The 10,994-nt window shown below is 37.8% G+C and overlaps 1 protein-coding gene across 1 annotated transcript; it reads left to right on the forward strand.

Moving 5' to 3' along the window:
• Positions 1 to 367: 367 nt before the first annotated feature.
• Positions 368 to 1,600, forward strand: LOC100677244 (olfactory receptor 2L3-like). Its single transcript, XM_003423057.3, has one exon. It carries the CDS (start codon positions 532 to 534, stop codon positions 1,468 to 1,470), a length of 939 nt encoding a protein of 312 aa, XP_003423105.2. The 5' UTR covers positions 368 to 531; the 3' UTR covers positions 1,471 to 1,600.
• The last annotated feature ends 9,394 nt before the right edge of the window (positions 1,601 to 10,994 follow it).

A 10,994-nucleotide genomic window follows, 5' to 3' on the forward strand; every position in this document is an offset into this window, starting at 1 on the left:
TGCAGTTACTAATGGGTGTCTTAGGGGATAAGCAAAGGCTACAACCTCAAAAAGGCAAATAAATCATGTTTATGTCACTAAATTTGTTTATATAGCAATTCAGTCACTTATTTATTTCTACTTTTTTTTCAAAATTTTTATACACTCTGCTTATGTCTAACTATAATGTATGTTCTTCCTGATATGTGAATTTATTAAGAACTATCATCATTATCCTATTGAAATTATCCTATTGAAATAGGTATGGCATATTTTTCTTTTATTTTTTCATGGATACTTTACAATAGGTTTTGGATGTATATGCATGATGCCTTACATTGTATCTTCGTGTAATGAAATAATGGTGTTTCTTGTTAAAAAAAAAAAAAAAAAAAGATAAAATTTGCCATTTCATTAAGCAACTATATAATTTCCTGAAAAAATTATAGTTAGATCAATCACAGATATTATTTAAAAAAATAAACAGTTGACTATCCTTTATTTGCATTTTATACTCTTGTCTCTTACTTTAGGGAAAGTCAATGAATATCAATGGAGAATTATAATGAAACATCAACTGATTTCATTTTACTAGGGCTGTTCCCACCATCAAGAATTGGCCTGTCCCTCTTCGTTCTCATTATTCTCATTTTCTTAATGGCTTTAATTGGCGACCTATCCATGATCCTTCTAATTTTCTTGGACGCCCATCTCCACATAGCCATGTATTTCCTACTTAGTCAGCTCTCCCTCATGGACCTTAATTACATCTCCACCATTGTCCCCAAGATGGCTTCCAACTTCCTGTTCGGAATCAAGTCTATCTCCTTCATTGGATGTGGAGTTCAGAGTTTCTTCTTCTTGACTTTGGCAGTTGCAGAAGCACTTCTCTTGACAACTATGGCCTATGATCGTTATGTGGCCATTTGCTTTCCTCTCCACTATCCCATTCGTATGAGCAGAAAAGTGTGTGTGCTGATGATAACAGGATCTTGGATAATGGGGTCTATCAACTCATGTGCCCACACTGCATATGCACTCCATATCCCCTATTGCCAATCCAGGGCCATCAATCATTTTTTCTGTGATGTCCCAGCCATGTTGACTCTGGCTTGCATGGACACTTGGGTCTATGAGTACACAGTGTTTGTGAGCACCATGTTGTTTGTCGTGCTTCCTTTCATTGGAATTACCTATTCCTATGGCCGGATTCTCATTGCTGTCTACTACATGCCCTCATCAGAAGGGAGGAAGAAGGCCTATTCAACCTGCAGTACCCACCTCACTGTGGTGACCTTCTACTATGCACCCTTTGCTTACACTTATCTACGCCCAAGATCCTTCCGATCTCCAGCAGAAGACAAGGTTCTGGCCATTTTCTATATTGTGCTTACTCCCATGCTCAACCCCATCATCTACAGCCTGAGGAACAAGATGGTGACGAGGGCCCTGAGAAGAGTCATTCAGAGATATTGTTCTGTGAAAATGTAGACAAGATTTCATCATCAGTCCTCCAGCTGCAGGTGTCTGTCTATTCTGTTGGGAATAGTCACTAAGAAAAATACTATTCAAGGATGAAGATAGGGTCTTAAGTTATATTAGAAGATTTTAAAAAGTTCAAGTTTGACAAATAATCATATGTTACAAAGTTGTATTTTTTTATTCCTAAGATGATTTTTTTCATCAATATAAAAGGCATATATATATATCACCAAATTTCAGAAATAAGGTTTTATTAATATGTTGAAATGAGAAGGTAAACTGGCTAACATGAAGATATCATTCTACTATACTTAATTTATCTCTTAATATGACTAAACTAGAACAGAGCAATAAATATTTTAGTGTGACTGAATCTAATCAAAAGCAAAACAACATTTTTCCCATTAATTTACTCTTAATAGGTCTTTAGTGATTCTATTCCCCGCCTCCCCCCCCCCCATTTCAGGGGAAATGACAGATATAAGAATTTAGAAAATTTTACAGAATTGTAGAGGAAATATCACAAGTTTATGTTTTCCAGAAGAGGGGCCCTGGATTTATCTGTATGAATCCTAGGGAAGTCATTTATTAACAGGATCAATAATTAAGGTTGGAGAGATGCTAACTGAGCTGTAAGAGAAGTAGAGCCTACTTTATAAGTGGATTAATGGAAGTTACTGCCTAATGAGTACAGGTTATACTGTCTAGGCACTCCCAAAGGAGTTCTCAGCACAAACTCAAATTTTGCATCCCAAGTTACCAATGGTACCCTTGTATAAGGCAACTTACGTTATGCATGATCTTCTCCACTCATTAGACTTGTAATTCTATTGAGACATTTTGAGGGTAGGAGTGGGGTGTCAATGTCCCTGTTTCAGTGCTTTAATTTGATACACCTCTTCATTTTGTGACTAATGTCTCACCATTATTTCCAGTAAAAAATTTATTAGTGTGGATGTATATTCTGGGTGAAGAGGAATTGCTGTCCAGGAGAGAATAATGCTGATATGCTATTCATTTTCTGAGGACAGATGAAAAGAGGACGTTAGAATGAACATTTAAGAAATGCCCTTGATTAACCAAGTCAAAACAGCCATGGAAAACTGACATTTTAGTGTTGAAAATCATAATTTTTCCAGATTAGGAAATTCACATTTTGAGGAAATGATATGAGTTTAGATGTCTTTATACTGATTCCAAGTAAGCATTTAAAGTTTTCTCCACTAATAATTAAAAGCTTCATTTACGAAATGGCAAATGAGTATGACTTTCTTGTCTCCTAATTTAAATGAAGTGAAAATTTTCATCACAAGGAACTGTATGATATCTAAACACTACAGTGGAAAAAGGTAATAGTTCGGTTATCAATGAAAGACTTACCTAGTCTCACATACCTTACTTGAATCTCACATTTGTTGGAGGAAAAAAAAAAAAAAACACTACAATTGCTACTTTAGACCAATAACCAAATACCAAATACCTACTGTACACTTAATAAATTTGGGGGGAAATTAATACTTTTATGTCACAAGAAATAGTGAATCAATTTGACAGTTGGGAGTTAATCTAAGTTTTTGTTTGTTTTCTTTCATTCAAAAAATCTACTCAATCATAAAGTATTCTCAATCTTAATTATTGAACATTTTTAAGCATCTTCTCTCTTTCTCAATCCTGAAATCACTGCCTTACTCCAGATCTTCATCCTCTCTTGTCTAGGCTCTTTTCTAGCAAGGTATTCCAACTGAATCCAAATAGAATTTGGAGTCTGCCGCTATTAGGTTGAGAGTTCTTAACTGAAAGCACAGAAACAAGTTCAGTCGAAATCAATCAGAAAAATGTTATATTAAAGAAGAATCTCTAAGAATATAGATGAGTCAGGCTTAAAGATCATGAGCAAAGCCCAATGTGTGCCTGAGAATGAGTCTTGTGAAGACAACACTGTTAACCCTCTTGGGAGCCATTCACAGCTCCCAGAACCATATGATTGGGACATATGGAAGTTGGGTTGATTTAATGCTGTCTCATCCAATTTTCCTTAGTCACTATACATATCCCTACTCCTTTGAGTGAGCAGCTCCTGAGTTAATGTCTGGTGTCATAGTGTGTAATGCAGAGTCTAGGATACATGTGTTGGCCATAGCTCTAATGTAGGCAAGAAAGTGAGTACCTGAGTTCTATATTAGATACTGGCCACCACCTGTCTGTCATTCTGTCATATAAAGATGGCTTGCATGTTGCTGTGATACTGGAAGCTATGCAAACAGTATTTGAAATACTGGCAGCACAGCCTGTGTTGGACAGGTTTTTGTGGAAATTTTGGATTAAGCCCCACTGTACAGTGATTAACAGCTCAACTGCTAATCAAAACTTGGCAGTTCAAATTCACCAGCTACTCCCCGAGGGCCTTATGGGGCAGTTCTACTCTGTCCTATAGTGTAGCTATGAGTCAAAATCATCTCATTGGTAACGGGCATTTTTATTCCTGTGAACACACAAATGATAAGAGAAGTAAATTTCATTAATAATACATCGTCTGAGTAAACTACAGAATAAAAAAACAAACAACAACAACAAAAAAAGAACAACTTGAGGAGGGGCCAAGATGGCTGACTAGGCAGACGCTACCTCGGATCCCTCTTGCAACAAAGACTCGGAAAAACAAGTGAATCGATCACATACATGATAATCTACGAACCCTGACCATCAAACAAAGATCTAAAGAGTTGACCTGAGTGACAAGTGAGTGAAAAGCTGGACCTGGAACCAGCGACCGCTTCTGGAACATGCAACCTACCCCACAGCCTTGAGCCCCTGCAGTTCCCTGGTGCCGAGTGGCGGGGCTGATTGTGGCTTGCTGAGGCGGGGCAGGCACGGGACACAGCCCTAACCCCTAGCCCCCTGGGGTAACCTCCATAGAGACTCATCCAGCACAAGCAGGTTGCACACTGACGGGGCTAACGAGAGAACGAACAACCACGGAGAAGCAGCGACTGTTTTCGGAGCCTGAAGCCAGCATCCCTGTCAGAAAACCTTGGCCCTGGGCTTTGGACTGGGCTCAGGGGAGCTGAGCACAGCATCCTGAGATGGCACAAACATGGGGTGCAGCCCTAGCCCCCTGAAGAGACCCCGGGGGAAGCCCAGCCAGTGCACGCAGGCAGCGCAGTGACACGGCTGACAGGAGGAGAAGTCACTGGGAGGCAGGGACTGATTTTGGAGCCAGGAGTGTGGCATCCCAGCCAGGGAACCTTGGCGCTGGGTTTTGGCCTGGGAGTGGAGGAACTAACCACAGCTTCTGGGACAGCACAAGCACAGGACGCAGGCCTGTGCACACAGTTGACACGCCCCTAGGGAATCTCAGATAAAACAGTGAGCCCAAGCAAGATAAGTAACTTTGTCTATATTCCTGGGTGTACTCTCTCCTATCTATCTGATCCCTCCCCTCCCCTTCCCAGGCAGTTTCATTAACATTGGAATTTCCTGGGCCAGAGAGTGAAGTACTCTGTGTTTTTTTTTTTCTTTCCTTTGTTTGTTTGTTTTGTCTTTTCCTAACCCATTCTCCTTGCCTGAGAGAAGCAGCTACAAAAAACCCAGGGACAAAGAATCCTTCCCTGACTTCCTGAAATTGGATTAAAAATACAGAACCAGCTCCAGCCAAGCATTTGTGATTCACAGTCTTGGGCTTTCATCCCTACAGGGAACAAGGTGGCTATTATAATGCAAAGGCATTCTGATAGGGATCTGACTGTAACTGTTTTACCAGATTACTGGAAAGACAAGTTTCCTAGTTCTGATATCTCTGCGTATTCAACAGAGCCCTCACTGACCCAGAACAGGGAACTGAGGGCTGAAGCCCCACCCAAACGACCTAACCTCCTGCCATATTGTTCTGAGGATAGTGACATCTACCAATCTGTAGAGGTACATACATTGGGTGCCTAAGGTACAGCTGCAGAGTCCACCAACCAAGTGCTTTAGGAATAAAGACACACCTACCTCACTGGCACTTGGGGGAAGCCTGTCAGCATCCTGCACCCATGGAGCATGACCCACTGCTGCTACTAGAATCTGGTGCACACAACTATCACCACTACTCCTCTAAGTGAATAAGTGACAGTCTACCCCACATACTTGGTGACACAAAATCAGGTTCTACTCAAGAATAGTGAATGGACTCTTATGCTTTTATTTCTGGTACTGGCCCAAACCAGTTGGTAAGAGACATAAGTGATTTAAAGCCTACAACAATTAAGACAGCACAATCTAGTAGCCCATCTACGTATATTGAAAGGAAACAAAACAAGATAAGACTCAGTGAGCAAGTATAAAATAAATCATTACAATATCTTATAGATGGCTCGGAGACACCAGTCGATATCAAACGACATAAAGAAGCAGACCTTGATTGCTTCTACAAATCCCCAAATTAAAGAATCAAAATCTTTCCCAAATGAAGATACAATTCTGGAATTGCAGATACAGAATATGAAAAACTAATTTACAGACTGCTTCAAGACATCAGGGATGACCTCAGAAATGAAATAAGGCAAGCTACAAAAAAAGCCAAGGAACACACTGATAAAGCAGTTGAAGAAATCAAAAAGATTATTCAAGAACATAGTGGAAAAATTAATAAGCTACAAGAATCCATAGAGAGACAGCATTCAGAAATCCAAAAGATTAACAGTAAAATTACAGAATTAGATAACTCCATAGGAAGTCAGAGGAGCAAAATCGAGGAATTGGAATGCAGAGTGGGGGAGTTGGAGGATAAAGCAATTGACACTAACATAAAAAAAATTTTGAAAAATCAGATAAAAGAATTAAAAAAAAATGAAGAAACCCTAAGAATCATGTGGGATTCTATCAAGAAGAATAACTTGTGTGTGATTGGAGTTCCAGAACAAGGAGGGATAACAGAAAATTCAGAGAGACTAGTTGAAGATCTGTTGGTAGAAATCTTCCCTGACATCATGAAAGGTAAAATGATATCTATTCAAGATGCTCATTGAACCCCATATAAGATTGATTCAAAAAGAAAATCACCAAGACATATTATCATCAAACTTGCCAAAACCAAAGATAAAGGGAAAATTTTAAAAGAATGGTCTCCTACAAAGGAGAATCAATAAGTTCAGACTACTCAGCAGAAACCATGCAGTCAAGAAGACAATGGGATAACATGCGTATAGAGCACTGAAGGAGAAAAACTGCTAGCCAAGGATCATTTATCCAGCAAAACTCTCTCTCAAATATGAAGGTGAAATAAAACATTTACAGATAAACACAAGCTTAAAGAATTTGTAAAAACCAAACCAAAGCTACAAGAAATACTAAAGGAAATTGGTCAGAAAATAAATAACATCAGATAAAAACACAACACAAAGACACAGAACAGAACATCCTGATATCAACTCAAATAAGGAAATCACAAAAACAAATTAAGCTTTATTTTAAAAAGGAAAAAAAAAACGCTCAAAACAGGGAATCTTTGAAGTCATTATATAAACGATCACAATAATTAAAAAGAGGGACTAAATACAGGAGGCATAGAACTGCCATATGGAGAGGAAAACAAGGCAATATAGGACGATACGAGTTAGGTTTTTACTTAGAAAAATAGTGGCAAATATTAAGGTAACCACAAAGGGGTCTAACAATTCCATAACTCAAAATAAAAACCAAGAAAAACATAACAGTGAGTGGAAAAATGAAATTGTCAACAACACACACACAAATGCATCAAAATGACAGCACTAAACATATTCTTATCTATAATTACACTGAATGTAAATGGACTAAATGCACCACTAAAGAGACAGAGAGTCTCAGACTGGAGAAAGAAACATGATCAATCTACATGCTGTCTACAAGAGACACATCTTAGACTTAGAAACACAAACAAACTAAAACTCAAAGGACGGAAAAAAAATATCAATCAAGCAACAATCAAAAAAGAGAGGGAGTAGCAATATTAATTTCTGATAAAATAGACTTCAAAGTTAAATCCACCACAAAGGATAAAGAAGGACACTACATAATGATTAAAGGGACAATTGACCAGGAAGATATAACCATATTAAATATCTATGCATCCAATGACAGGGCTGCAAGATACATAAAACAAACTTTAACAGAACTGAAAAGTGAGATAGACACCTTCACAATTATAGTAGGAGACTTCAACACACCACTTTCGGAGAAGGATAGGACATCCAGTAAGAAGCTCAATAGAAACACGGAAGACCTAACTGCTAAACAACGAACTTGACCTCATAGACCTTTACAGAACATTCCATCCAACAGCTGCAAAATATACTTTTTTTTTCTAGTGCACATAGAACATTCTCTAGAATAGATCACATATTAGGTCATAAAACAAACCTTTGCAGAATCCAAAACAGTGAAATATTACAAAGCATCTTCTCAGACCACAAGGCAATAAAAGTGGAAATCAATAAAAGAAAAATCAGGGAAAAGAAATCAAATACTTGGAAACTGAACAATACCCTCCTGAAAAAAGACTGGGTTATAGAAAGCATTAAGGAGGGAATAAAGAAATTCACAGAATGCAACGAGAATGAAAACACTTCCTATCAAAACCTCTGGGACACAGCAAAAGCAGTGCTCAGAGGTCAATTTATATTGATAAATGCACACATACAGAAAGAAGAAAGAGCCAAAATCAAAAAACTGTCCTACAACTTGAACAAATAGAAAGCAAGCAACAAAAGAATCCATCAGGCACCAGAAGAAAACAAATAATAAAAATTAGAGCTGAACTAAATGAAATAGAGAACAGAAAAACAATTGAAAGAATTAACAAAGCCAAAAGCTGGTTCTTTGAAAAAATTAACAAAAGTGATAAACCATTGGCCAGACTGATTAAAGAAGTACAGGAAAGGAAACAAATAGACCGAATAACAGACGAGATGGGCCATATCACAACAGACCCAACCGAAATTAAAAGAATCATATCACATTATTACGAAAAATTGTACTCTAACAAATTTGCAAACCTAGAAGAAATGGAAGGATTCCTAGAAAAACACTACCTACCTAAACTAACACAATCAGAGGTAGAACAACTAAATAAACCCATATCAAAAAAAGAGATTGAAACGGTAATCAAAAAACTCCCAACAAAAAAAAACCCTGTCCCGGACGGCTTCACGGCAGAGTTCTACCAAACTTTCGGAGAAGAGTTAACACCACTACTCCTAAACCTATTTCAAAGCATAGAAAATGATGGAATACTACCTAACTCATTCTATGAAGCCAGCATATCCCTGATACCAAAACCAGGTAAAGGCACCACAAAAAAAGAAAATTACAGACCTATATCCCTGATGAACATAGGTGCAAAAATCCTCAACAAAATTCTAGCCAATAGAATTCAACAACATATCAAAAAAAATAATCCACCACGACCAAGTGGGATTTACACCAGGTATGCAAAGTTGGTTCAATATTAGAAAAACCATTAATGTAATCCACCATATAAATAAAACAAAAGACAAAAACCACATGATCTTATCGATCGATGCAGAAAAGGCATCTGATAAAGTCCAACACACATTCATGATAAAAACTCTCAGCAAAATCGGAATTGAAGGAAAAATCCTCAACATAATAAAGGGAATCTATACAAAGCCAACAGCCAACATCATTCTAAATGGAGAGAGCCTGAAAGCATTTCCTTTGAGAACAGGAACCAGACAGGGATGCCCTTTATTACTGCTCTTATTCAACATTGTGCTAAAGGTCCTAGCCAGAGCAATTAGGCTAGACAAAGAAATAAAGGGCATCCAGATTGGCAAGGAAGAAGTCAAATTATCTCTATTTGCAGATGACATGATCTTATACACAGAAAACCCTAAGGAATCCTCCAGAAAACTACTGAAACTAATAGAAGAGTTTGACTGAGTCTCAGTTTACAAGATAAACATACAAAACTCGCTTGGATTTCTCTACATCAACAAAAAGAGCATCGAAGAGGAAATCACCAAATCAATACCATTCACAGTAGCCTCCAAGAAGATAAAATACTTAGGAATAAATCTTACGAAAGATGTAAAAGACCTACACAAAGAAAACTACAAAGTACTAGTGCAAGAAACTAAAAGAGACCTACATAAGTGGAAAAACATACCTTGCTCATGGATAGGAAGACTTAACATAGTAAAAATGTCTATTCTACCAAAAGCCATCTATACATGCAATGCACTTCTGATCCAAATTCCAATTACATTTTTTAAAGTGTTGGAGAAAAAAATCACCAACTTCATATGGAAGGGGAAGAAGCCCCAGATAAGCAAAACATTACTGAAAAAGAGGAAGAAAGTGGGAGGCCTCACTCTACCTGATTTTAGAACGTATTATACAGCCACAATAGTCAAAACAGCCTGGTCTTGGTACAACAACAGGCACATAGACCAATGGGACAGAATTGAGAACCTAGGTATAAATCAATCCACATATGAGCAGCTGATATTTGACAAAGGCCCAGTGTCAGTTAATTGGGGAAAAGATAGTCTTTTTAACAAATGGTGCTGATATAACTGGATATCCATTTGCAAAAAAATGAAAGAGGACCCATACCTCACACCATGCACAAAAACTAACTCCAAGTGAATCAAAGACCTAAAGATAAAGACTAAAACGATAAAGATCATGGAAGAAAAAATAGGGACAACATTAGGAGCCCTAATACAAGGCATAAACAGAATACAAGACATTACTAAAAATGACGAAGAAAAACCAGTTAACTGGGAGCTCCTAAAAATTAAACACCTATGCTCATCTAAAGCCTTCATCAAAAGAGTAAAAAGGCCACCTACAGACTGGGAAAAAATTTTCAGCTATGACATCCTGACCAGTGCCTGATCTCTAAAATCTATATGATTGTGTTAAAACACAACCACAAAAAGACAAACAACCCAATCAAAAAGTGGGCAAAGAATATGAACATGCACTTCACTGAAGAAGATATTCAGGTGGCTAACAGACACATGAGAAAATGCTCTCGATCAGATCATTAGCCATTAGAGAAATGCAAATTAAAACTACGATGAGATTCCATCTCACTCCAACAAGGCTGGCATTAATCCAAAAAACACAAAATAATAAATGTTGGAGAGGCTGTGGAGAGATTGGAACTCTTATACACTGCTGGTGGGAATGTAAAATGGTACAACCACTTTGGAAATCTATCTGGTGTTTTCTTCAAAAGTTAGAAATTGAACTACCATACAACCCAGAAATCCCACTCCTCAGAATATACCCTAGAAAAATAAGAGCCTTTACACGAACAGGTATATGCACACCCATGTTTATTGCAGCTCCGTTTACAATAGCAAAAAGCTGGAAGCAGCCAAGGTGTCCATCAACGGATGAATGGTTAAATAAATTATGGTATATTCACACAATGGAATACTACACATCGATAAAGAACAGTGACGAATCTGTGAAACATTTCATAACATGGAGGAACCTGGAAGGCATTACGCTGAGTGAAATTAGTCAGATGCAAAAGG

Source organism: Loxodonta africana, chromosome 2, assembly GCF_030014295.1.
Source record: "Loxodonta africana isolate mLoxAfr1 chromosome 2, mLoxAfr1.hap2, whole genome shotgun sequence".
Classification (NCBI taxonomy): domain Eukaryota; kingdom Metazoa; phylum Chordata; class Mammalia; order Proboscidea; family Elephantidae; genus Loxodonta; species Loxodonta africana.